Source organism: Aotus nancymaae, unplaced genomic scaffold, assembly GCF_030222135.1.
Source record: "Aotus nancymaae isolate 86718 unplaced genomic scaffold, 86718_ANA_hifiasm-v0.15.2.pri h1tg000049l, whole genome shotgun sequence".
In the NCBI taxonomy this organism is placed as follows: Eukaryota; Metazoa; Chordata; class Mammalia; order Primates; family Aotidae; genus Aotus; species Aotus nancymaae.
Genome location: NW_026988463.1, coordinates 15,759,304 through 15,787,213, shown reverse-complemented (window position 1 = coordinate 15,787,213; position 27,910 = coordinate 15,759,304). Strand labels below are relative to the sequence as shown.

The 27,910-nt window shown below is 50.0% G+C and overlaps 2 protein-coding genes across 9 annotated transcripts in view; one reads left to right on the top strand and one right to left on the bottom strand.

Annotated features, from left to right (window-relative positions):
• The first annotated feature begins 176 nt into the window (after positions 1-176).
• NUBP1 (NUBP iron-sulfur cluster assembly factor 1, cytosolic) lies at positions 177-27,910 on the top strand. Its single transcript, XM_064362749.1, is given in 12 exon segments — positions 177-493; positions 2,182-2,307; positions 2,446-2,574; positions 5,891-6,016; positions 13,035-13,103; positions 16,136-16,168; positions 16,909-16,999; positions 17,687-17,847; positions 20,091-20,201; positions 20,805-20,907; positions 26,501-26,584; positions 27,606-27,910. Coding segments are annotated over 12 exon segments (1,188 nt in total). The 5' UTR covers positions 177-397; the 3' UTR covers positions 27,665-27,910.
• The window catches only part of TVP23A (trans-golgi network vesicle protein 23 homolog A), a 57,976-nt gene continuing 49,714 nt past the window's right edge, over positions 19,649-27,910 (bottom strand). The window contains exons 8-10 of one of the 8 annotated variants that reach the window (XM_064362511.1): positions 22,053-22,257; positions 19,967-20,245; positions 19,649-19,790 (exon numbers count right to left, since the gene is read on the bottom strand). The gene's annotated coding sequence lies outside the window, so the exon portion shown is untranslated. Of the gene's footprint in view, positions 20,292-22,052; positions 22,258-27,910 lie in introns of all 8 variants that reach the window. The other 7 variants (XM_064362515.1, XM_064362508.1, XM_064362507.1 and 4 more) reach the window with 7 other exon arrangements.

The window sequence follows — 27,910 nt, the reverse complement described above, 5'->3', positions numbered from 1 at the left end:
AGTCCATGCCTAGCAATAACTATGGAGCCCAGGTCTCCTAGACCCCAGAGCCCAGTTCCCTGGGTTCAAATCCCAGCCCTTCCACTTCTCAGCTGGGTAAAGTCAGCCAAGCTACTCAACCTCTCTGGTCCTCGGCTTCTTCATCTGCAAATCAATATGATAATTGCATCTACCTAAGGTTGATGTCAGGATGAAAGGAGTTGAGAATTATTAGGTATTCCGAAGAGTGCTTGGTACATTTCTGTGTAAATGTTAGAGCTGGGGACCCCTGCCCTCTACATTCCTAAGAGTCCTCCTGGTGTTCCCTCAGGTCTGGAACCAGACAGAGTCTGAACCTGCCGCCACCAGTCTGCTGAGCCTGTGCTTCCTGAGAACAGCAGGAGTGTGGGTGCCACCCATGTACCTCTGGGTCCTCGGCCCCATCTACCTCCTCTTCATCCACCACCATGGCCGGGGCTACCTCCGGATGTCCCCACTCTTCAAAGCCAAGATGGTACCATCCCTGGGAGCCTGGAACCAGGCAGTGGTGGGGGAAGCAGGGGACAGGCTGGAACCTGGTGGAGTCCTAAAGTAGACTCCTCCTATCAGGTTGTAGGAGGGACTCTGTTAATCAAACAGAGCAATATTAGAGAGGCGTCAGAGGTCAACTCGGTGGGACACAGTTCTCCCAAACAGATTTTGTAATTCCAAAAATCCATGCTTGCACAAACACACACACACATTCCCATGTTCCCAGACAGTTGATAACTACCATAGCCTGGCATTTTCCAAAACGTACCATGTCGACTCTCGGATCCATAAGATGATTTTAGGACCACATTAGGATGAGCCTTTTAAATGTCATGCATTGATTTTTGTTTCCCACTGGCTGTGTTATAGAACAGTTTCATAAGTGACACGTATTTACTTCAGTGTGCTGCATAGGCACTGGCATTCCAAGTGTGAGCCTTTCTGCTCATCCATCCTCTTCTCCTCCATTCTTGTAGGCCTAAAGAATGTTCTTCAGAGTTCACTCCTTCTTCTGCCATTGTGTTAATGTTTGCATCATCACCCACCACCAACCCAGGGGTTGGCAAACTTAAGGAGCCAAGCATCACATAGTACTTGAGGCTTTGTCGGCCAGGCAGGCTTCCTTCCAAACACTCAGCTCTGCCACTGCAGCATGAGCGCAGTAGTCACAACCACAGACAACAGTCATAACTGTGTTTCTTTCTTATTCTTTTTTTTTGAGATAGAGTTTCACTCTTGTCACCCAGGTTGGAGTGCAATGGCATGATCTTGGCTCACTGCAACCTCCACTTCCTGGGTTCAAGTGATTCTCCTGTTTCAGCCTCCCAAGTAGCTGAGATTTCAGGTGCCCAGCAGCACACCTCACTATTTTTTGTATTTTTAGTAGAGACGGGGTTTCACCATGTTGGCCAGGCTGGTCTCCAACTCCTGACCTCAGGTGATCTGCCTGCCTCAGCCTCCCAAAGTGCTGGGATTACAGGTATGAGCCACTGTGCCCGGCTAACTGTGTTTCAATACAACTTTTTTGTAGTCACTGAAACTTGGATTTCATGTAATTTTCACCTGTCATGACGTATTATGGTTTTTATTTTTCCTCAGTGATTGATAGTTTTCCAGCCTCTGCTTTAAACTGAGGTTCTTTGAGCAGCTCCTGCAATGCGCCTTAGCTCTGGCCTTCCCTCTGGTGTGTACGTGTTCTCTCACTTTCTTCCTTTCTTTCATTCAGCAGAGAAACCCATCTATATTAGAGAGACCCTAGTGACTTACTGCCCCAACAGAGAGCTTCTCCTTGATTTCATAGCAGGGACTGCAAATAACTTGGAGAGAGGATAGTTCTCTACCCAGTGAGTACGTCTCATTTCCTGCTGTTTCTTCACACCCACAGTTGTCTCACATGTGCATGACTGGAGCACTCCCTGCACGTTGGAAAACACTCGGTTGGCTCAAGGCCTTGCTGTGCATTATTTACAAGACAGTTACACGTCAGGACTGACCTGCAATGCCCTTTACACGTTGTTTACGTTGGCACATTGCTAGCTGGTGATGTCGGTTCATGACAGGGCCCCAGCTGCGATGTCCCAGAACCAGCTCCCAACTGAACGTGGGGTCGCGAACTCGTTTTCTGTGACCTTTCTTATTGCCCCCCAAGCTTATCTAAGCCTGTCTCCCCAGGTGCTTGGGTTCGCCCTCATGGTCCTGTGTACCTCCAGCGTGGCTGTCGCTCTTTGGAAAATCCAGCAGGGAAAGCCCGAGGCCCCGGAATTCCTCATTCACCCTACGGTGTGGCTCACCACGATGGTAAGGATAGCTTCCATCTGGAGCCGGGCTTGCTCCCAGCTGCTGCTTTGCCCGCCACAGTGGAAAACAAGGGGAGGAGAAGAGGCTCCCCTGCCTCCCGCCCTCCCCTAAGGGGCCTGTCCTGACTTTCCCGCCCAGAGCTTCGCAGTGTTCCTGATTCACACTGAGAGGAAGAAGGGAGTCCAGTCATCTGGAGTGCTGTTTGGGTACTGGCTTCTCTGCTTTGTCTTGCCAGCTACGAGCGCCGCCCAGCAGGCCTCCAGAGGGGTAAGTGGGGGCGTGGGCCACCCTGGAAACCAAAATGCTGGCTCAGGCCCTGGGTCCCATCCTTCCTCCTCCCATTTCCACATATGATTTATTCTCAACCCAGCGACACACACAAGCCAGTCACTTACACTCTAGAGACACAAAATCCACTCTCGCACCTGTAAGTACCTGTCATTCCATACATTTCTCATCAACACGGTTTCCTGTTGTCTTACACACGCACATCACATGCTCCGCTTGCACACGGGGCACACACTTAATGCATCACACATCACACAAGCACATGCATGCATGCACACACACACAACCTGGGCAGAGACACTCCTGTGTGCACACATTCCCCTACATGCACGCCTCCCTCATCTCATGTACTCACCCTCCCCTCATTCCTAGGCATCTATGTTTACACACTCATTCTGCACACCCACCCATATTTCTGTTATTTCTGTTGCCTAATCTGGGAAGCAGCTTTTTTTTTTTTTTTTTTGAGAGGCTTGCTCTGTTGCCCAGCTTGGAGTGCAGTGGCATGATCTCAGTTCACAGCAACCTCTGCCTCCCAGGTTCAAGCGATACTCCTACCTCAGTTTCTCATGTAGCTGGGATTATAGGTGTGTGCCACTACACCCAGCTAATATTTGTATTTTTAGTAGAGATGGGGTTTCACCATGTTGGTCAGGCTGGTCTTGAACTCCTGACCTCAGGTGATCCACCTGCCTCGGCCTCCCAGAGTGCTGAGATTACAGGTGTGAGTCAATGTGCCCAGCTGGAAGCAGCATTTCTTTATTAGGAGACATGATGGGTCATTTACTCTGTAAAGGAAAAACAGGTAGTCTAGACCAACTTTTCTCAACCTCAGTTTTAGTAACGCTGTGGCCAGATGACTGTTTGTTGGGAGGACAGGGGTGTCCTGTTTGCTGGAGGGTGTGAAACAGCATCTCTGGCTTCCACCCATAGATGCCAGTAGCATACCATCCAATTGCAGTAACCCAAAATGTCTCCCGATATTACCACGTGTCCCTTGTGGGGGAGTAGGACACAATGGCCCACCTGTTGCGGGTCACTGGCCTCAACAGAGTTTAGCCAAGGCTTCGGGGAGAGGGGTTATCTTGACACCAATGACCAGGCTGTAGCAGATTGCAGATATTTTACTTTATTATTTTATTTTTGTGGAGAAAAGGTTGTTCTTTGTTGCCCAGGCTGATCTTAAACTCCTGGGTTTGAGCAATTCTCCGACCTCAGCCTCCTAAAGTGCTGGGATTATAGGCGTGAGCCACCACGTCTGGACTCACAGATCATTTCTGGTGTCCAGTGGTTACTCCATCCTGCCCCTAAAGAAGAAGGTAGAGAAACATCATCCTGTCCTTAAGGACAAAGTTTTTATTTTTGTTTGTTTGTTTATTTTATTTATTTATTCTGAGAGGCTTGCTCTGTCGCCCAGGCTGGAGTGCAGTGGCATGATCTTGGCTCACTGCAACCTCCAACTCCCGGTTCAGGTGATTCTCGTGCCTCAGCCTCCCAAGCAGCTGGGATTACAGGCATGTGCCACCACCCCAGTTGATTTTTTTATTTTTAGTACAGACAGAGTTTTACCATGTTGGCCAGGCTGGTCTCGAATGCCTGACCTCAAGTAATCCACCCGCCTTGGCCTCCCAAAGTGCTGGGATTACAGGTGTGAGCCACAGCGCCTGACCAAGGATAGCATTTTTAAAAGAGTAACCTTTGTAACTAAGGGGAAATTCCACAGGTTATTCAGTAATTTCTGCAAGGCTGGGCTCCCACAGTTGACCTAAGAAGTCAGCTTTTTGGAACACAGCATAGAAACAATAATACTGGGACCATTTACACTCTGGGGTTCCAAGCATGTGCCAGGCACTGTGCCAGGCACTTACACACCTGTCCCATTGGATTCTCACAAGAGGGCACAGTGAGGGATTCTTTTTTCTTTTTTTAAATAGAGATAAAGTCTCACTATGTTCCCAAGGCTGGTCTCAAACTCCAGGGCCCAAGTGATCTTTCCACCTCAGCCTCCCAAAGTGCTGGGATTACAGGCTTGAGCCAAGCTCAGCCATGTGATGGATTCTAATAGGCCATTTCAAAGAGGAGGGAAACTAAGGCTAGGAGAAGGGAATGACGGTCTCGGGGCCACACAGCTGGGGAGTGCAGAGCCCAAGGTCATCTCAGGAAAATGCGGAACCAAGTTTCTCATAGAAAGTGGGGAAGACAGTGTCAGTTTAGGGAAGATGGGCCATATTGTCATTGGAATATCCAATGGTTTCCTATCTGCCAAAAAAAAATAACACCAAAAAAACCTAGAAGAGTAAAAAATCCAGTAGACAAATTGCTATTTGAAACTAGGGCTCTGGGCCAAACACGGTGGCTCACACCCGTAATTTCAGCACTTTGGGAGGCCGAGGCGGGTGGATCCCCTGAGGTCAGGAGTCAGAGACCAGCCCTGGCCAACATGGTAAAACCCCATCTCTACTAAAAATACAAAAATTAGCCAGCCTTTGTGGCATGTACCTGTAATCCCAGCTACTCGGAACGCTGAGGCAAGATAATTGCTTGAACCCAGGAGGCAGAGGTTGCAGTGAGCCGAGATCATGCAACTCCACAACCAGCCTGGGTGACAGAGCAAGACTCTGTCTCAAAATATATGTATGTGTATATGCACACACACAAACACACATATATACACATATATGATACACCTAAAATTAAAAAATAAAATCATATATGTACATATATAATATATATACCTAAAATTAAAAAATAAAAATTTTTTTAAATTAAAAAAGGGAATAAAATTAGAGCATTTATGACCAGATGTCAGGGTAGCAGATGCAGAAGTCATCTTGATGTGGCAGTAGGAGCATCGCCATTTGGACCAGATCATCTGTGTGTCCTTGAAACAAGGGGCCTCTCTGAGCCTTGGTTTCCCCAGGAGTCAAAAGAAGCAGGAAAACCCCAGCTACTACAAATACACAAAAATTAGCCAGGCATGGTGATGTGCACCTGTAGTCCCAACTACCCAGGCAGCTGAGGCAGAAGAATTGCTTGAACCCAGGAGACAGAGGTTGCAGTGAGCCAAGATCACGCCACTGACTGCTCTCCAGCCTGGGTGACAGAGTGCGACTCCATCCCCCCCACCACAAAAAAGAAAAGAACATTAGGACCCCTAGAATTCCAGGGCTCTGCCTTTCAAATCCTCTTGCCCTGGTCCCCAGCGTGGACACTGACCCCGCCATTAGGAACCTTTTCTCTTCTCTGAGAACCCTCCTCTGCCTCCATGCCTTACCTTCTGCTCTCTCTCCCACAGGGCTTCCAGAGTGACCCGGTCCGCCACCTGTCCACCTATCTGTGCTTGTCTTTAGTGGTGGCACAGTTTGTGCTGTTCTGCCTGGCGGATCAACCCCCCTTCTTCCGTAAAGACCCCCAGCAGTCTGTAAGTCACCAAGTTCCAACCTCATTCCTCTTCCACGTTGAGGTCTCAGTCTCCCCGATGTGACCAAAAGTCTTTAATTTTTTATTCATTTCAACATTCAGCAAAATGTGAACTGCATTTCTAGTCAGTGCCACAGTTGGCAGACATTTTGTGTTCAGGGCAAGAGAAAATATTTTAGACTCTGTGAGCCATACAGTGATCTCTGTGGAAACTCCTCAACTCTGCCACTGAACACAAAAGCAGAATCTGTCAACAAATTGCATGGCTGTGTTGCAATAAAACTATTTGCAGCAACAGGCAGTGGGCCAGATTTGGTCATAGTTTGCTGACCCCCTCTATGCCCCAGCAAGGGCTTAAGGATCTATGGTGAAAAAGCAGATAGAGTTCCTGTTCTCCTGTAGCTAGTGGTCAAGTAGGGGAACTAGACATTACTCACATAATTAAACAAATATGTTGAAAATTGGCTGGGCGCAGTGGCTCATGCCTGTAATCCCAACACTTTGGGAGGCCAAGGCACGTGGATCACCTGAGGTCAAGAGTTCAAGACCAGCCTGGCCAACATGGTAAAACCTTGTCTCTACTAAAATTACAAAAGTTAGCCAGGCATGGTGGCGCACGCCTGTAATCCCAGCTACTTGGAAGGCTAGGGCAGGAGAATCACTTGAACCCTGGAGGTGGAGGTTACAGTGAGCTGAGATTGTACCACTGCACTCCAGCCTGGGTGGCAAAGAGCAAAATCCATCTCTAAAAAAAAGAAGGAGAAGAAGAAAGAAAATTACCCCTGGGATAAGTGCTCTGTAGGAGAAGTTCATGAGAGTTTTACAACAGGTAACACTGAAGCAATCTGTGAAATCAAGAAATAATTATTTTGAGGAAAAGACTGATCTGACATCATATAAACAGATGTTCAGATGGACTGGGTACAGTGGAGCATGCCTGTAATCTCAACGCTTTGGGAGGCCGAGGAAGGAGGCTTGCTTGAGCCTAGTTGTTCTAGATCAGACTAGGCAATGTAGTGAGACCCCATCTCTACAGAACGTTTTTAAAAAAATAACCAAGTGTGGTGGTGCACGCCTCTAGTCCCACTACAGAGTAGCTGTGTGGAGGCTGAGGCAGGAGGATTGCTTGAGTCCCAGAGGTAAAGGCTGCAGTGAGCTATGATCACACCACTGCACTCCAGCCTGGGTAATAGAGCGAGACCCTATCCCAAAAAAAAAATTTGCTCAAATGCTTAAGAAATATAGTTAAAACTATCATAGGGATCTTTCTTCACCTACCAGAGTGTCAACAAAATTTAACAATTGATAAGCTGTGATGGCAAAGACACGGTGAAATGGGCACCGTCATGCCTTACTGGTAAAGAGTACAGGCTGGTGTAATCTCCCTGGAGCGCCTGACAAAATCGCAGTACAGGTCTCTCTCCACAGCATTTGCTGAGGGATATTGTCAAGAACCTCATTGTCTTCATTATGCAGGGTCCCTGCTTTGAGAAGCAAAGCAAGGTTTTGGTTTCAGTGTAATCATAGTTGTTCTTCTGAGCCACGGTGACTTCTTACCTTGGGGACATTGTCAGTCCTGTGGCCCAATCCCTTTTTGCCCTGCCTGCTGGGAAGCACCAAGCTCATTGGTGTGCACCTCTGGAAAGGAGACGGGGCACCCCGACGTGTACTTTCATTATCAAATACACGGTCAGGGCCGGGTCAGTGACTCACGCCTGTAATCCCAGCACTTTAGAAGGCCGAGTTGGGTGGATCATGAGGTCAGGAGTTCAAGACCAGCCTGGACAACATAGTGAAACTCTGTCTCTACTAATAATACAAAAATTATCCAGGCGTGGTGGCATGGGCCTGTAGTCCCAGCTACTCAGGGGACTACATTTAAGAAGCAGAGAGCAAGACGCTGAAGCAGGAGAATAGCTTGAACCCGGGAGGCGGAGGTTGCAGTGAACTGAGATCACACCACTGCACTCCAGCCTGGGTGACAGAGCAGAGCAAGACTCCATCTCAAAAAAAAAAAAAAAAAAGGGCCAAATCCAGTTTTTCCCTGTCTTTATGGCCTATTTATGGCCTATGAACTAACAATGGTATTCACATTTTTGAAATGGTTTTTGTTTGTTTGAGACAGGATCTTACTCTGTCGCCTAGGCTGAAGTGCAGTGCTATGATCAAGATTCACTGCATCCTCTACCTTCCAGGCTTATCAAGCTATTCTCCTACCTCAGCCTCCCAAGTAGCTGGGACTACAAGTGCTTGCCACCATGCCCAGCTAATTTTTGTGTTTCGTAGAGGTGGGGTTTTGCCATGTTGCCCAAGCTAGACTTGAACTTCTAAATTCAAGGCATCCCCCTGCCTCGGCCTCCCAGAGTGCTGAGATTACAAGCATGGGCCACTGTGCTTGGCCTAAAATTGCAGTTTTTAAATTAGTACCTAAGTACCTACATATGATCCTTGATTTTGCCCACAAAGCCTAATAATATATTTCCTGTTGGCCCTTGTGGAAAATGTTTGCTGGCCCTTACAAGAGTTTATTCATTTCCACCCAAGTATACAGATGAGCATGAAAACTCAGATTACCCAGTGCTGCCCTCTGGATCTAAACTTTAATAAAAGGGGTTGTGGGTAGCTAAGAACACACACTCGAGTCAGACAGCCCAAACTCAGGTTCCGGCTCCATCCGCACCACTGCTGTGACCATGGGCAGGTTACCAGGCTTACTCTGCCTTCATTTTCTCATCTATGAAATGGGACTCCAAGGACTGAGTGAGATGACACATGTAGATCACTTAGCACGGGGCCTGACCAATAGTAAATGCTCAGTAAATGTCTGTGATGGCCATCGTTTTTATTACTTTATTTCACTAACCGGATATGAAGGGATGATGATTATATCTGCCTTAGAGATGAGTCTGTAGCCTACCCAAAGTATAGTACTGAGTAGATTCAAAGTATACTTGTTGGGCCAGTCGTGGTAGCTCATGCCTGTAGTACCAGCTCTTTGGGAGACTGAGGCAGGCAGATCACTTGAGGTCAGGAGTTTGAGACCAGCAGCCTGGCGAACATGGTGAAACCCTGTCTCTACTAAAAAATACAAAAACTAGCTGGGTGTGGTGGTACGCACCTGTAGTCTTAGCTACTTAGCAGGAGGCTGAGGCACGGAAATCACTTGAACCCAGGAGGCAGGGGTTGCGGTGAGCCGAGATTGCCTCACTGAACGCCAGCCTTGGTGACAGACCGAGACTCCATCTTAAAAAATAAAAATTAAAAAAAATATGTATATAAACACACACACACAGAGATATACTTGTTGATTCATTGTTTTGTTAGTTGGCAGTCTCTTGCCATTTGAGGGTCAAATTTGTGTTGGCCTAGTGGACTGGCTAAGAAATCTGGTTTCTCAGATTGTCTGTATTGTTTAGAATAATCTGCTTTTCGAAGCTGTCAGGAATATTCTTAAACAGCTCACTGGAGATGGGCTTTCATCTGGTCCCTTGCAGGTAACCACTTGTGAGTAGACAACTGTTGACATCATTCACTTTCCTGTAATTACGTTCTGAAGTCTTTGCTGCATGCTTGTCTAGACTTTACAATATACAGAAGGAAAGCACACCAGCGTGGAAATATGGCTAAATCAGCTGTATTTCTTTATGCAGTGGTGGTTTAAAAAAAAAGAAGTCAGCATTTAGGAAAGTTTTTTTCTCCTCAGGCAGACCTACTCATGACAGTGACATCACGATCTGCAAAGTGTCAGCACATGAAAAATGCTGAAAATGTTTTGATTAAAGTCAAGCAGCACAGATTTCTCCCTGTCCTAAATCTAGCTGGATGGTGGGATGCGCCCTGACCCTTTCCCGCCTGCTGTCTGCTGAAAGCTTGGCTCTAACCCTAGGCAAGGCCGTTCCATGTTAGCACTTGAGGCCGGCAGGTATCTGTCATCTCATTGGCAAAGGGCCTTGGATCAAGAGAGAACAGAATTAGAAAACACCCCTGACGAATCACAGGCTGACCAGGGAGTGTGTAAGTTGTAGTGAAGGTAGGAGGAGCCTCTGTAGCATAAGCCTGAGCCATGAGACAGCAAAGAGTCACACACCATCTTCCACCGCAAAAGTCACCGACTCCCAGCCTGGGCTACAAACTAAGACCCCTGTCTCTACAAAAAGTAAAAAATAAAAATAATTAGCCAGGCATGGTGTTGAGCACCTGTAGTCCCAGCTACTCAGGAGACTGAGGTAGAAGGATCACTTGAGCCTGGGAAGTCAAGGCTGCAGTGAGCCATGACTGTGCCACTGCACTCCAGCCTGGACAACAGAGTGAGACCCTACTACAAAAACCATGAATAACTAACAAGTCATCAACTTCCCTAAATTAACCTTTTTTTTTTTTTTTTTGAGACAGAGTGCTCCTGCTCCGTTGCCCAGGCTGGAGTGCAGTGGTGTGATCTTGGCTCACTGCAGCGTCCACCTCCAGAGTTCAAGCAATTCTCCTGCCTCAGCCTCCCGAGTAGCTGGGATTACAGGTGACCACCACCACACCCAGCTAATTTTTGTATTTTTAGTAGAGACGGGGTTTTACTATGTTGGCCAGGCTGGTCTTGAACTCCTGACTTCAGGTGATCCGCCTGCCTCAGCCTCCAAAGCACTGGGAATACAGGCATGAGCCACCACACTTGGCCACCACAAATTAAACATTTGTGATCTGAAAGGCTAACTATCATTACAAGGTCAGCACTGGGTGTTTCAGGACTGACTGTGCAAGGCTCTCCTGGGGGACTTGGGACTGCAGAGCAGGAAGGGGCCTTGGTGACATCGGAGCACTCGTCTCACATATCAGAAGCCTGAACAACTGAGGCTTAGAGAGCAGAAGCAAATTGTGCAAGGACTAAAAGTTGGGAGCATGGCGCGGTGGCTCACGCCTGTAACCCCAGCACTGGGAGGCCAAGGCGGGCCAATCACCCGAGATCTGGAGTTTGAGACCAACCTGACCAACACTGAGAAACCCCATCTCTACTACAAATACAAAAAATTTAGCCGGGTGTGGTGGCGCATGCCTATAATCCCAGCTACTCGGGAGGCTGAGGCAGGAGAATCGCTTGAACCTGGGAGGCGGAGGTTGCAGTGAGCCAAAATCACGCCATTGTACTCCAGCCTGGGCAACAAGAGCAAAACTCCGTCTCAAAAAAAAAGGAAGTTGGGACTAAACCACTCTTCCCCTACCTTCCTCATTAGGGGCAGTTTGGGGTGCTGGGTAAGGAGATCTTTGGGTCCTGAGAGCCCTGTGGCATCCCCATCCCTCCGCCTTCTGCAGCAAATGCTGCCTCTTCCCATCAGCTGCAAACACAGGCCCAGAGGTCCTGGTGTGGAGGAATGCAGGCACATTGCTCAGCTTTGCTTATCTGGCCTAACCTAAGCAGAATTAGTCGGACAGATTTTGGGGGAGTAATAGGATGAACAGGAAGTCTGAAGAGACAGGACACAGGGCCGCCCTGGCCATCTGGGTAGCAGGAGCCTGTCAGCAGCCTCTCGGGCCTGCCATGGGAGTGAGCGCGCTTGATCTTCTTCTGGCATCCTTACATCATTTCGCGCAAGTTTCACTCCGGAAGGGAGTAAATTTCCTCTAAAGGGAACTGATGAAATTGTTCCCTGAAGGAAGGGCATGGAGACAGAGTAGCTAGAAACCTGAGACTATCTAGGAATGTCTCTGTCATCGTCATTGATAGTGATGGTGTCATTTCCCCATGGATCATTGACACATCAGTCCCAAGTATCAAGGTCCAGAGAGAGCAAGTCAGGTTTTCCCATGATGTCACTCTGCTGTGTTCCTCAGATGGCCCCATAGAGGGCGCCTGAGGCCAGCACTGGTCTATGGATGGTGCTCCCCTGACCTCCGCCCCACACAGGTTTGAGACAGCCCTGGGTGCAGAGGAAGTAGGAGGCTGGGCTTGTTGAGAGGATTGAAGAGGGAGGCAAGAAACTAATTGGGGGCAAGTTAAAAAGTGACCCGGAGGTGCAGCACTTTGGATCTGAGTCACTGCAGCTTTCAAGATGAGTACTAGCCCTGTTCTCAGAAGGTTCCCGAAAGCCGTCTCAGACCTCCTGTATCAGAGGGAAGGCTTAGGATGGAAGAGGTCGCGTGACGCTGCACCCGAGTCACAAGCAAAGAGCTTTTCCAGGTTTCCATCTTACTTTAAGTTTCCGTTTTGAAAGTTTAGCCTAAACAGTCATTCACCTTCAGGGTCAAAGGAAAACAGGGCTTGGTTCGGGTTCCACTCTGGTCCTCCACAGAAGGCCCCATGGCATACTGGAAAGAGTCCTGGTTGGGGCCAGAAGACCTCAGTTTATGTCCCAGCTCTGTTCCTCGCTTACTGAACTGGTCCCCTTTGAACTTCAGTTTCCTCCTGTGTAAGCAAGAGATAATGATACCATCTAGGCACATGACCACCTCGGCCTCCCAAAGTGCTGGGACTGCAGGTGTGAGCCACTGCGCCCAGCCCCCGATATATTTTTTTAATACATTCATAGTGTGCTTAAATGCTTGCATCTGAGACTCCTGAACAAGATAGGATGAGTTTGAGAAATATTTACGATGCAGAGAGCAAGACTTGGTGAGGGGGTGAGCAAAGGATTGCTGTTTGGGGTGGCTCCAAGATGGCTCTCGCTTGGCTGTCCCATCCAGTCTGTCACACAATCCAAAAAGACACTAGGCCCCTTTCCCTGTCTCCTCCAGCCAGAGCTCAGTAAACAGGTTCTGGGCCCAAGCCTCCAAGTGACCTGACACCCAGGTCTGTAAGATCACCCTCAAGGAGCTGAGCCAGGCTGAGGGGTAGGCAACCAGGGGCATCAGTGTTTATGAACCTTGAGATCAGCGTTATGACTCCCTCAGGAGAATCTGATGGCTCCAAGTTTGACCCGGTTTCTGTCTTCTCCCCCGTCCTTTTCCTCTAATCCCACTCCCCTCCCAGTGGTGCGTACCTGGGGTTTGTGCATTCAGTTATGTAACCGCTTTGGTCTTTTCTTGCTCCCTAGATTGCTCTTCTCGACATTGATATATGTGGGCCATCGATTCCCAAGATAATGGGATTGGAAGGAGAGCAGGTAATAGCGGTTACAGAACTCAGGAAATTGTTCTCTTAAGGCAAACTCGGTAGCACTGCACTGTCAGACGTAAACAAACAGGTATGCAGAGCCCAGAAGTGCTTTGTTGCTGTTGTTGTTGTTTGTTTTTGTTTTTGAGACAGTCTCTGCTGCCCAGGCTAGACTGCAGTGGCACGACCTCAGCTCACTGCAACCTCCGCATCCTGGGTTCAAGCAATTCTTGTGCCCCAGCCTCCCGAGCAGCCGGGACTACAGGGTTGTGTCACCATGCCTGGCTAATTTTTGTGTTTTTGATAGAGACGGGGTTTCACTATGTTGGCCAGGCTGGTCTCCACTTCTTGACCTCCAGCGATCGCCTGCCTTAGGCGTGAGCCACCGCGCCTGGCCCATAAATGTTTATGTGGGCCTGATGAGCTGAGATACATGCTCAGTAGTCCATCTGTCTACTTTGACAACTGTGAGTTTTGAGGGGCCAGAAGTATCTATGAAGTCCATCTACACCATTTGAGAAGCATTGGTTTCGATGCCTCCTCAGAGGGGAAGGGAAACAGCCAGTGAAATGCAGAAGTGAGACGGAAATTTAGCTCTGACTGGGAACATTAGACCGGGGCTTGCTAAGGTTCTGTACCCTGGAAGCAAGGGAATATTTCTGCCCTTGTGGTCTCCCCTGGGGAACTGAGACTGCAGGGTGGGTGAGCGATGCAGGCTGGGGGCAGGGCCGTAGCAGTCTATGTAGTTGCTGGCTTCTTGCTAGCAAGAAGCTCTCCAAGAGAGGATTCCCCCACGGGCAGTGCATGGAAGCTGGGGCTGAGGGTGCTGGGATGTCTCAAGAGTCTCAAGAGTGTTTCTTTCTTTAATTAGTGCCAGGGATGCATTAATCCTGTTCTGAGGATTCAGTAGTAAACAAGGCCTATAAAGACCCCCATCTGAGTGGGAGAGGACAGATGCTAGGTAATGGGAAACCAACCCAGAGTGAGGGTATAGACAGTAGGGCAGGGTCCGAGGGCTGCTGTTTGGGAGGGATGGTCAAAGGTGCCCTCACTGAGGGGTAGCATTTGAGCAGAGGATGACAGGAGGGGAGAGCTGGGGGAAGAGCATTCTGTGCTAACGGAGCGAGTGCGTAGGCCCCTGACGCTGGGTGTCCTTGTGTCCTCAGTGGAGTGACCAGTGGGGCTGGAGGGTGGCCCGAGACCGATAGGGCCAGGCCTTGCAGGCACATTTCGTTTTGTTTTGTTTTTGTTTGAGACTGAGTCTCCCTTTATTGCCCAGGCTGGAGTGCAGTGGTGCAATCTTGGCTCACTGCAACGTCCACCTCCAGAGTTCAAGTGATTCTCCTGCCTCAGCCTCCTGAATAGCTGAGACTACAGGCACATGCCACCATGCCCGGCTAGTTTTTTTGTATTTTTAGTAGAGACGGGGTTTCACCATATTCGCCAGGCTGGTCTCGAACTCCTGACTTTGTTATCTACCCACCTCAGCCTCCCAAAGTATTGGGATTACAGGCATGAGCCACTGTGCCTGGCCCCTTGCAGGCACTTCTAAGGCCTTTGGGTTTGCTTCTGAGGCAGTAGGGAAGGAGAGCGATGTCACTCCTTGAGGCTTGGTCCATAGCCCCATGGATGTGGTAGCACAAGCCCCAGTGAGGGAAAGGTACTGTTATCACACGTAAGTATTTCATAGAAATAGAAATTTTAAATTAAAGTAAAACAGAAGTTTCACCATTTTCTTCTCCAATAATGGAGAAGATTGGATTGTCCTGTTTACCCTAACTCTTAAGATAAGTGGACTTAGCAAACGAGTATAAACATGAATGAATGGTTTTGTTGGGTTTCTTTTAATAGAACTTCAAAGTCAGGCACAGAGGACCACATGTTGTATGATTCCACTTACATGAAATGTGCAGAGTTGGTCAGTCCACAGAGACAGAAAGCAGATTAGGGGTCCCCTACGGCTGGGAGGATGAGAGAGATACTGGAGGCGCGATAGCTGAGGGGTGATAGCTATAGAGATTCTTCCTAGAGTCATGAAAATGTTCTAAAATTGTTGTGGCCAGGCATGGTGGCTCACACCTGTAATCCCAACACATTGAGAGGCCAAGGTGGGTGGATGACTTGAGATCAGGAGTTTGAGACCAACCTGGCCAACATGGTGAAACCCCGTCTCTACAAAAAACTACAAAAATTAGCTGGGCGTGGTGGCGGGCACCTGTAATCCCAGCTACCTGGGAGGCTGGGGCAGGAGAAGCACTTGAACTTGGGAGGTGGAAGTTTCAGTGAGCCAAGATCGTACCACTGCACTCCAGCCTGGGCGACAGGGCGAGACTCCATCTCAAAAATAAAAATTAAAAACTAAATTGTGGTGATGGCTGCACACCTGTGACTATACAGAAAGCCACTCGGTTGGACACATTCAGTCGGTGAGTCGTACTGTCTATGAATCATGTCTCAATAAATCCGTTGAGAAAAGTAAGGCTTCATTAAGAAAAACAGACTTGCAGTATGCACTTTGGGTGCTGCTGGACGCCTGCTGGAGGGAAGAGGTCTGAATCTTGAAGTTGTCCCAGGGAGGTACTGTTTGACCCTCCTCAGCCCTTTCCCTTGGGGTCAGCGACTGGAGCTGATTCGGGACGGGTTCTGAATCAGCTATTTCACTGGAGATCATTCCCTTCACTCCTGTGCTTTTACAAAAGCCACCTCATTGCTTCACAGGTACCTGCATTTTCTTAACGGTCCTAGCCGATTTTTATCACTCTTTTAAAATACCTTAGACACAACGTCATATTTGAACTTTTGGTTCCTTATCTAGACACCCAAGCAGACTTTCCAAATAACCCAGCTTGCGGCACAAAGGGAGTTGAGTTGTATCTTTATTACCCACGCCCCAGCTGTTCACCTCCTTTTAGGAATTTCATGGTACCACATAAGACAATGAATTGTATTTTATAAAACTGTCTTCTTTGTGCAATTTCTGCGTGAAATGTGACCAGGGTACATGATTTCTACAAATGAACATCGGTGCTCATGTTCACACAGGTTCACCAGAGTGGCTCGGGCTGGTCTCCAGTGGTAAGTTTTCACCTCTTTGCCTTATTTTCACAGTAGTGTGTGGTTGTATGAACATAATGGGTTTATGGTTTGTCGGTCCAAGGTGTTTACTGGGGTACTTTTCGGGGCACAAAGGATGCGATTAAAACCAGTGATTGGCAGATTTTTTCCGTAAAGTGTAGGACGGTAAAGATTTGCAGCATGTGCGCCTACGTTCCCTGCTGTCGTAGCACGAAAGTAGTAATATGTAACTGAATAGCCAGGGAGACCAGCCTGGCCAACGTGGTGAAACCCCGTCTCTACTAAAGATACAAAAATCAGCCGAGCATGGTGGCACCCACCTGTAATCCCAACTACTTGGGAGGCTGAGTCAGGAGAATTGCTTGAACCCAGGAGGCAGAGGCTGCAGGAAGCGGAGATTACGCCGCTGCACTCCAGCCTGGGCAACAGAGCTAGACTCCATCTCAAAAAAAAAAAGACACAGAGTTAAGGAGGTGACCTTACTTACATTCGCTGAGTTCCCTATCATCGCAGCCCATGGACATACAGTGCCTCTTTCAAATCCCCTAACATGGTACTTTTTTTTTTTTTTTTTCAAAAATGATTTAGGATGCAAAGAGTGAATGTGCTCATGGGTCACACGGCAGTTTTGTCCTGAAAATGGTTTTTTCAGTCAGAGTTCAGACAGAAGACCTGGGGGAGGGCCTCACTGCATGGTTTTGAGTAAAGTGTGTCTTGCCCTCCCTCTGTTCCCTCTCCAGTACATGGAAGACAACTTGGGGGTGATGTCAGTGGGTTTCCTGCTCAGCAGTCCTGATGACACTGTTATCTGGAGGGGACCCAAGAAAAACGGTTTGCCACTCTGCCTTTTTTTGTTTCTCACATCCTTCTATGAGCGTTGTGGCTCTTGTCCTCATCTGCACCCTGTCCTGCCAGTGTCAGCCTGCTGGGCCTCACAGTATATTGTTTTTAAGCATCCATTGCCTCTTCTTCACTGGTTGAAAAGAGCTCATTGAAATACCAGTTTTCCCTTATATAATTATAAGTATCTGCTGTGAGTTTTTCTCTCCTTAAAAGCTATAGAACCCTGGCCAGGTAGGGTAGCTCACACCTGTAATCCCAGCACTTTGGGAGTCCGAGGCAGGTAGATCACCTGAGGTTAGGAGTTTGACATCAACCTGGTCAACATGGTGAAACCCCATCTCTACCAAAAACATAAAAAATTTGCTGGGTATGGTGGCATGCACTTGTAAGCCCAGCTACTCGGGAGGCTGAGGCAGGAGAATCGCTTGAACCCAGGAGGCAGAGGTTGCAGTGAGCCCAGATCATGCCACTATAGAACCCTGAAATTATTTTTATCATGGTTTCATCGTGGCTTATTTGGGTCAGAGAGGTGAGATCAACAGCAGGTTGATCTGGTACTGAGACTTAGGGTAATAATATGAAACTGGACTAGCTTCCTCAGCCTCAGCACTACTGAAATTTGGAGCCAGATAAATAAAGAAAAAATGAGCACCCCCTGTGGATTCCTCTTTCTAGGCATGATCAAGCAGTTCCTCCGAGATGTGGACTAGGGAGAGGTGGACTACCTCATTGTGGACACCCCACCTGGGACATCAGATGAACACCTCTCGGTCGTCCAGTACCTGGCCGCGGCACACATCGACGGAGCAGTGATAATCACCACTCCAGGTGAGCAGGCTCCCAGGTGGAGCTGGGCCCAAACTGTGCTCGACACTGCAAGGCTTCCTTCCTACAAGGCTCTGATACCCTAGTCTCACCAAGGTTCTTCCCAGTGTGTGTTCCACAGCCGCATCCAATGCGGATCTGCAGTAACCTCTTGTTATTCAGCTGGGCACAGTGCTTCACACCTGTAATCCCAGGACTTTGGGAGGCTGAGATGGGAGGATCACTTGAGCCCAGAAGTTTGAGACCAGCCTGAACAATATAGTGAAACCCCAGCTCTACAAAAAATATTTAAAAATTAGCCAGGCATGGTGGCTCTCACCTGGAGCTCCAGCTACTCGGGAGGCTGAGGTGGGAGGATCATTTGAGCCTGGGAGAGGAGGTTGCAGTGAGCCACAATCACGCCAGTGCACTCCAGCCAGCACGACAGAGTGAGACCTTGTCTCAAAGGATAAAAATAAGAAAAACTTCATCTTTGGTCTAGACATTTGTAGCTAACAACCATTCAGTGATTTTTTTTTTTTTTAGTCCATGAATTAAACAATAGTGGGTCAAGAATTCTTTTTGAAGGCGCCTTGAGGAAACTCGTGAAGCCACCAGTGCAGTTATAATTCACATCGTGTTGCCTGGTGCTGTCAGCCTTGCCGTGTCCACGCGTCAAGTCCCCTAGTCTACAGTGTATTTTCCATTTACATCCCAGAATGATTTAGGAAATCTCTCCAGTTTTCAACAGAACTAGCCGGGTGCAGTCAGGGATTGCGGGATAAGCCACTGGGTACCCTTGCTCCTTCCTTAGTGACACCCAGTGCCCCTCTGTACCAGTCACCTAGTGGCTGTGCCCCTGGGCCCATGGTGAGCCCAAGCTGAGAAGAAAGCAATAGGGAGTTTCCTCTCCATAAGCCCTACAGAGAGCAACTGCAGGCAGGACTGCAACACTGTCCATCTCAGGGTCCTGAGTAACCAGGGGCTCTCCTCCACAGTTACACTTGACTGCTCTTCATGATGTTCTCCTCCACACCTAAGAAAGCCCAATAGAGGAGGTTTGGTTTGATCTCATTGGTCATAATCAGTCAGGACGACCCATAGTCTCACCCTCATCCAGTACTCACTCAGCTCCAACTACGTGCTGGGCATCAGGGCAGTAAAAAGTCCTGGACCCCCCATAGTGGCCCCTGTGGCCCCCTGAGGAACACAGGTGCCAGACACACTCATGAGGGCTCAGCCAGTGGAGTGGCAGGCCCAGCGGCCACGGGAAGGGTGTCTGGGTCAGAAGATGGTGACAGGATTCTTGTCCATTTTGGCATTCTGCAGAGAGGGGACATGGGGGCGCATGGAGGAGCAGAACAAAGTGGTTGGTGCTAGGCAGAGTGGCTCATGTCTGTATTCCCAGCATTTTGGGAGGCCAAGCTGGGCAGGTCACTTGAGGTCAGGAGTTCAAGACCAGCCTGGCCAACGTGGCAAAACCCTGTTTCTACCAAAAAATACAAAAATTAGCCTGGCATGGTGGCAGGCACCTGTAATCCCAGCTACTCGGGAGGCTGAGGCAGGAAGATGTGTGAGCCCAGGAGGTCGAGGCTGCAGTGAGCTATGATTGTGCCACTGCGCTCCAGCCTGGGCAACAGAGTGAGTTCCTGTCTCTAAAAATAAAAAGTCATTTTCTTTCAAATTTATTTCTTGCAATTTGGCTGTTTGGGAAGTAAATAGCACCTCAAACAAACAGGGCTTAGCACTAGTAGGCACTAAATAAATATGGATTTGGCGGGATCAGGTATTAGTTCATTTTCACATTGCTGTAAAGAATTGCCTGAGACTGGGTAATTTATAAAGGAAAGAGGTTTAATTGACTCACAGTTCCACATGGCTGGGAAGGCCTCAGGAAACTTAGAATCATGGAGGAAGGTGAAGCAGGCAGATGATACACAGTGGCAGCAGTGAGAAAAACAGTGTGTAGGAGGAACTGTGAAACATTTATAAAACCATCAGATCTCGTGAAGACTCACTGTCACGAGAACAGCATGGGGGGAGCCGCCCCATGATCCAGTCACCTCCCACCAGGTACTGCCCTCAACACGTAAGGATTGTGGGGATTACAATTCGTGATGAGATTTGGATGGGGACACAATCAAACCATACCAGGGCAGAAACCTCTAGGGCTTCACGATAGCAGATCGCTGCGTTGCTGCCACCCCCTCGAGTGCACAGACATTCCTGTTCTCGCACTTTGATGCTGGAATCACTGATCTCTTCACCTTCGTAGGAGGTGTCCCTCCAGGATGTCCGGAAAGAAATCAACTTCTGCCGCAAGGTGAAGCTGCCCATCATCGGGGTGGTGGAGAACATGAGTGGCTTCATCTGTCCTAAGTGCAAGGTGAGGGCGCGTGGGGCTGCCAGGCGATCTGAACAAGATGCTGCCTTCACGGGGGAGGAAACAGTCAGAAGGGTGCTCTGCAAACGGTTTCTGCTTTCCCCGGAATGTTGGGAAGTAGAATCACAATTAAAATCCCTTTCTGCTGACTAAAGGAAAGTTCTTTTGGTGTTAAGTGTTTCACCTTCAAACTAAGCTTTTGTGTGTGTGTGTGTGTGTAAGTTTCTTTAAAATGTAGTCCATCCAGGCCGGGTGCGGTGGCTCACGCCTGTAATCCCAGCACTTTGGGGGGCCGAGGTTGGTGCGTCACCTCAGGTCAAAAGTTTGAGACCAGGCTGGCGAACACGGTGAAACCCCATCTCTACTAAAAATACAAAAAAATTAGCCGGGCATGGTGGTGGGTGCCTGTAATCCCAGCTATTCAGGAGGCTGAGGCAGGAGAATCATTGGAACTGGGGAGGTGGAAGTTACAGTGAGCCAGGATCGCGCCATTGCACTCCAGCCTGGGTGACAGAGCGTGACTCTATCTCAGAAAAAAACAATGTGGTCCATCCTTGTGATTCTGCAAGAAAATCATGTTTCCTCCCCTTTGAATTTGCCTTGCAGAAAGAATCTCAGATATTCCCTCCCACGACCGGGGGCGCAGAGCTCATGTGCAAGGACCTGGAGGTCCCTCTCCTCGGCAGAGTGCCCCTGGATCCACTCATAGGTGGGTGACCCTGGCATGGGGCGGGACCTCACTCCTCAGTCAGTCCCACAGTCATGGGTCGGGCATGACAGCGGATAGCTACGGAGAGGGGCGATGGAAGGAAGAAGGTCAGTGGGGCACTGGAGCCAGACCCACCCTCCAGCTGGCACCCCCAGAGGCCTCCGGGAGAAAAGCCGAGACCCCTGCAGGTAGGCAGCGGGAGCAAGCAGGCCTCAGGCAAATGGGTGAGGCCTGTAAGAACGGGTTAGAAGTTGGTGAGGGCGGTGGTGGCAGGGGACTGAGGAGGGCGCTCAGTAGAGGGGTGGCTCCAGGGGACACAGATCACTGACCTGTGAGCAGGGGCCACGTTCCCAGAATGGTCTGGTGGGAGGGTAGGGGCCAAGTATTTGTGGGGAGGGTTGGAGGGTGGGAGCCTGGAGGCGGGGAGAGCGGAGGCCATCTAGGGTGCCCTGGGGGAGGGCCAGGCCCACATGGGGAGCTCAAGGGGAGAATGGGAGCCTGTGGGAAACGGCTAAGTGTCATCATCACTGAGTGTTAGTGTCCCGTGCCTGGGATCAGGAGGCCCAAGGGTGGCTGCCCTGGGGTCAGAGTTCAGGATGAGGCCCTGGGTTCTGGCGTTGGTGTAGAAAGGAGGGGACACACAAGAGAGAAAGTGACAGGATCTGATGGTCGAAGTTGTCCCCACTGCCAGTACAAGCCACCCGGAGGAGGGACCGTCCCTCAGAGACAGCGAAGCAGGGGCGAGGCCGGGCCCTCTGGGGTGCTGCGGCTGAGAGGTAAGGGGGCTCAGGTTGTCAGCAGGCTCTGGGGTCAATCAGGAGAGGGTAGTTTGTGTCTATGCAGGTGAGTGTTGAAGCCACAAGGTGTGGACAGGACTGCCAAGGGGCTGCGCAGAAAGCGGGAGCCAGGACGGTGCTGGGGGCGGCTGCCGTGAGGAAGTGGGAAAGGGGTGCGAGGGCCACTCGGAGGATGGGAATGGCCCTGGAGAACCCCAGAGACCCCATGCACCCGGGAGACAGGGTCCCAAAATCCTTCTTCCCTTCTTCCCACATCCCTAAATACTTCTCTGGCATGTAATTCCCCCGACAAAATGTAGAAGAGTACAGCTGCTTTCTCAGCCTTCCCCAGCATTATAAAACACTCACCAGGCAGCTTTTGCACTGACCAGAAGTGGTGCTGAGAGCTGCCCTCAAAGGTCCCTGGAGGCAGGCAGGCCGCATGAATGGACATGACTTGGGGGGGAGCTTGCAGCAGCCGGGGGCACAGCCATTCCTGCCAGCTTGCACCTCTGCCACAGGTCAGTTCTGCCGAGATGGGATTGATGGAAAGGACATTTGTCAGGGGAAACATCTGTGGGAGGAAATGACAAGGGAGAGCATTAGCCCACGACGAAGGAGTGGGGGAAAGAACATATCAGCCCGCAAGAGCATCTCAGCCCACAGGAGTATCTCAGCCCATGGAAGTATCTCAGCCCACGGGAGCATCCCAGCCCTCAAGAGCATCTCAGCCCAAGGGAGCATCCCAGCCCTCAAGAGTATCTCAGCCCAAGGGAGCATCCCAGTCCTCAAGAGCATCTCAGCCCACGGGAGAATCCCAGCTCTCAAAAGCATCTCAGCCCACTGGAGCTTCTCAGCCCACAGGAGCATCCCAGCCCAAAGGAGCACCTCAGCCCACAGGAGCATCGCAGCCTAAAGGAGCACCTCAGCCCACAGGAGCATCGCAGCCTAAAGGAGCACCTCAGCCCACAGGAGCATCGCAGCCCAAAGGAGCACCTCAGCCCACAGGAGCATCGCAGCCCAAAGGAGCACCTCAGCCCACAGGAGCATCTCAGCCCGTGGAAGCATCTCAGCCCACAGGAGCATCCCAGCCCTCAAGAGCATCTCAGCCCAAGGGAGCATCTCAGCCTGTGGAAGCATCTCAGCCTACGGGAGCATCCCAGCCCTCAAGAGCATCTCAGCCCAAGGGAGCATCCCAGCCCTCAAGAACATCTCAGCCCACAGGAGTATCCCAGCTCTCAAGAGCATGTCAGCCCGAGGGAGCATCCCAGCCCTCAAGAGCATCTGAGCCCACGGGAATATCCCAGCTCTCAAGAGCATCTCAGCCCACTGGAGCTTCTCAGCCCACAGGAGCATCCCAGCCCAAAGGAGCACCTCAGCCCTCAAGAGCATCTCAGCCCAAGGGAGCATCCCAGCCCACAGGAGCATCCCAGTTCTCAAGAGCATCTCAGCCCACAGGAGTATCTCAGCCCACGGGAGCATCCCAGCCCTCAAGAGCATCTCAGCCCAAGGGAGCATCCCAGCCCACGGGAGCATCCCAGCTCTCAAGAGCATCTAGGCTCAAGGGAGCATCCCAGCCTGAAGAAGCATCTCAGTCCATGGGAGTATCTCAGCCCATGGGAGCATCGCAGCCCACAGGAGCACCTCAGCCCACAGGAGCATCTCAGCCTACTGAAGCATCTCAGCCTACTGAAGCATCTCAGCCTACTGGAGCATCTCAGCTTACGGGAGTGTCTCAGCCTGCTGGAGCACCTCAGTGTACTTTACTTTTTAGCAGCTCAGTCTGCTGGAGTGTGTCAGTCTGTTGGAGCACCTCAGTCTATTGGAGCACCTCAGTCTAATGGATGTGTTAGTCTGTTGGAGCACCTCAGTCTGCTGGAGTGTGTCAGTCTATTGGAGCACCTCAGTCTGCTGGATGTGTCAGTCGGTTGGAGCACCTCAGTCTGCTGGAGTGTCTTGGCTGCTGTCAAGGAAAGCTGGGCACAGCCACCAGGGCATTCCTGGGTTCACTCACCCATCAGAGGGGCTGCATCTCCCAGGAACGTGCCTGCCTGAGTGCCATGCTCGGCTCAGTCACTAGCAAGGAGCAGCCTGAGGGCGGCACTGCCTTGACACAAACGTGGTGTTGGATTTTGGAGCATGGCAGCTGCTGTCAGAGATCCAGGAGGGGTGTCCTTGTGGCTATCACAATTGCCACATTTTCCAGTGTTTAAAGAAGAGCTAGAAGTTCAAGACCAGTCTTGGCAACACGGTGAAACCCCGTGTCTACTGAAATACAAAAAAATCAGCCAGGCGTGGTGGTGTGCACCTGTAATCCCAGCTATTTGGGAGGCTAAAACGGGAGAATGGCTTGAACCTGGGAGGCAGAGGTTGCAGTCAGCCAAGATCATGCCATTGTTCTCCAGCCTGGGCAACAGAGCAAGACCCTGTCTCAAAAAAAACAAAATGCCATGCTTGCTGACCCACCCAAATATTTCCATGGGCCCAGCCACAGGCCTGCCATTGCCATTGTTCGACAGATCAGGAAGTGAACTTGGGGCCCTCTGTTAGATCCTGATGTGACTTTTCTTCCAAAGAGCCACCAACCTCCATCTTCCCACCTCCTTCACACCCAGTCCTGGCATTGACCCTGGTCTTTCCTTTCAGGGCCACTTTTCACAAGAGTTCATTTCAAAGCAGAGGAGCCCCCTGTGACAGCTGCGGGCTCATTCTGAGCTGAGAGAAGATTAAGCGTCTTCTAGTGAGCACGGTCCTGTGTGTCAAATGGCACACTGCGGAACCTCACCTCGAGGGGAAACCAGAGATAACAAGGCCAGGGAGTGCCAGAAAGGAAGGGGTGGTTCACACTGTTGCACACCCAGCAGGGTGGAGCGTGAGGGCCAAGTGACACGCATCTGGCCGGGTCACTGGGAATGGAGTGGAGGCAAAGCCACCTTCCTAGGAACAGACAGGAAGGCGTGAGGACAGCACTTCAGTCCCCTCTGGGGACATGGTGGCAAAGAGTTACAGACGTCAGCGCCCTGGTGCTGTGGGTCCTGGCCTCATGTGCTGACGATCACAGGAGGGCTGGCCTCAGATCCTCTGCCACCACTAGCTGTGGGACTTGGGCTAGTCATTTCATCTCTCTCAGCCTCGATGGCCTCATGTGTAAAATGCAGGTGACAGTGGTACCTAGTGAGAGGGATCTACAGGGATGGAGTAAGAGGATGCTTGGGATCTCTTGGACAGGGCTGAGCTCACACCAGCTGTTCTGACAATGCTGCCTGTTCTTGGAGAGGTGGGAGCCCAGGGGGAAATGTGGTTAAGATGGGAAACACTAGAGCAGGTTTGTGTGTTGGGAGCTGGAGAGCCCTCTGGGGAAGAGAGACCTGAGTGAAAGTCAGGGACAGAAAGTAACCCCAGCATGACTCTTCTGGGATCCCCAAGCTCCCAGGTCTGGCCCAGCAAACAAGCACTCATGTGCCTCCCTAGTGAGTTCCACATGGTCTCATGGTCCCCGTGTTAACGGTGGAGGGGGTCCAGGTTCTTGGCATCTTATACGAATAATTGGGCAAAACACACAAAGCAAGGAAGGAATGAAGGGATTTATTGAAAATGAAAGCACACTCCATGGTGTGGGAGGGGAGTGGGCCTGAACACAGGGGCTCAAAGACCCCATTACAGAGGAGTTTTTGTGAGTTTAAATACCCTCTGTGTGGGGTACGCCCTATATAAATGAAGAGGATGAAGTAGTTACAAAGTCATTTACAGCTTACGTCCTGTGGAGAGGACATTTCCTGTTATAGCTGAAGTGTGAATTGGCCTCACGTTCCCTGCCTCCAGACCCTATTTTCCTGCCTCACTGGGTCATCTGGGCTCCACATATCCCACCAGCCTCTCCCCACAGGCCTCTTCCCCCATTTGGGCTCCCCTGTCCCACAGAGCGACACAGCAGTTAAGCTGAAGAAATGAGTGCAAGGTGGGAACCCCTCCTGGGGTTCACCTAAGGCTGGTGACCAACTGTGGGCAGTGCAGTCACTTAGCCCTGTTTCTCCGGCAGCTCAAGGCCTGGGGAGTGGGCAGAGTAAGCTGATGGCAAGTCCACCCATGAATGGGGGCTGGCAGGGCAGACTGGAGGCAAGAACATCCCCAAGAATGACCCCAAACCCCCTATGTCTTGTCCACCTGGCTCTGGGATAACGTGGTCCTAGAGAAACCTGAGTGTGCATAGGAGGGGACTGGAGCAGTGGCCACATGGCGGGGAAAGACCAGCATACTGATGGACACCAGTACAGATGACCAGGAAGATAACATTACAAGCAGCGGGCAGAATGTGTGTGTCATATGCTCCCATTTGTATTTTAGGTATATGCAAGTATGTGTGTTTGCACACTTGCAAGCGTGCACCACATTTATATACCCATAATATTTCTGGACACTAGTAGCCCTTTTTGGACTTGCCTTCATGGTATATCCTTTTGTATTCTGTACTTTTTTTAACCATGTGCATTCATGATCCTTTTACTCAAAAGCTAGTTAATCTCTTAAAATGCAGACTCCTGGGCCCACCTGGAAGCTGCTGAATCAGTTCTCTGTAGGGCCCCGGAACCTGCATTTGCCACACACCACCTGATAATGTAGCCACGCTGAAATGCTGGCTGGGGACCCTGCTGGAAGGAGGGTCCCAGAGACCCCAATAGCCTGTTCTACTTTGCTCTTCATTACAAGTGAAGGGCTCAAGATCTTCCCATTGTCACCAGCACAGAAAGAGCCCCAACATCTTATGGCCACTGAGTTTTCCTCTTGGATTGAATTGTATTCCGTTTGTTTCTTTTAAGGTAAGAATTGTGACAAAGGCCAGTCTTTTTTGATGGACGCCCCAGATTCCCTAGCCACGTTAGCCTACAGAAGTATAATTCAGAGTAAGTATTTCCATGAGTAGTAAATGCAGAGGCCTGTGGGGCAGGAAGCAACATAAAGGAGCTAAGTGTGTGGGGGTGTGGACGGACAGACAGGTGGTGGGTCTGCAATGACCACAGAGTGGCCCCATAGCTCAGGAAGCCAGGAGTCCAAGAGAAATTTCTCAGTGTGTGAGTACTGTGAACACATTGATAGTTTAAAAAATAATGGTGAGGGTGAAATTTATGGCTTAGGAAATACATCCTAATAAAGCTATAAAGTAATTGATTTTAAAAAGTAACTGATTTAAAAACAACAACAACAACAACAGGCCAGGCACAGTGATTCATACCTGTAATACCAGCACTTTGGGTGGAGGAGGCAGGCAGATCACTTGAGGCTGGTCAAGACTTCAAGACCAGCCTGGCCAACATGGCAAAACCCCATCTCTACTAAAAATACAAAAGTTAGCCAGGTGTGGTGACACACGCCTGCCCAGCTACTCAGGAGGCTGAGGTAGAATGGCTTGAACCTGGGAAGTGGAGGTTGAGTGAGCCCAGATCATGCCACTGCACTCCAGCCTGGGCAACAGAGTGAGACTGTATCTCTTTAAAAAAAAAAAAAAAAACATGGTGAGCCAGACCAAACCCAAGTGCGGCCCACATTCAGCCACTGGCAGCCATCAGAGGCCTCAGTTAAGGCAGAGTTGTTGGTGTTTGTTAAAGCTGCAGCCTCTGAGTCTGTGGCTGGGTTTTACTTGCCTAGAAAAATGATGTCAAGGGTAAGGAAACAGCATTCCCAGAATCCTCCATCTATAGATGGGCCAAGGAAGGCCTCAGCCATTGGTTATGACCGTGATGGGCAGTGTGAGGTATTTGGGTCACTTTCAAAGACTCAGGGCATCACAGACACAGGGCTTTTTATGGAACTAGCCAGAGGATTCCACCCCTGATAAAGAATGCCCCCCGCTCTTCCCCAGCACAGGACGGGGCTGTTGGGGCAGACAAGCCATGAGCATTCTATGCCTGTCATCTTGTTTTCCAGAAATCCAGGAGTTTTGCAATCTCCATCAGTCAAAAGAAGAGAACCTCATCAGTTCTTGAAACAAGAGAATGTTCAGGACCAGAGTTACCGAGCAGGGCATTCACGGGGCAGCATATCCAGCCAGACCCAACCAGCTCCAGGATGCGCTGGGTCACAGCAAAAAGGGACAAGACCCTGGTGTGGTCCGAAGCCACTTTCTCAGAGACACTTTCATCATCGAGTATGTGTACACTATTCTTTAGAACATATATAAAGGGCATTCTTTACAAATGTGCCATTTTAAGAATTAAAAACCCCTCCTCAGA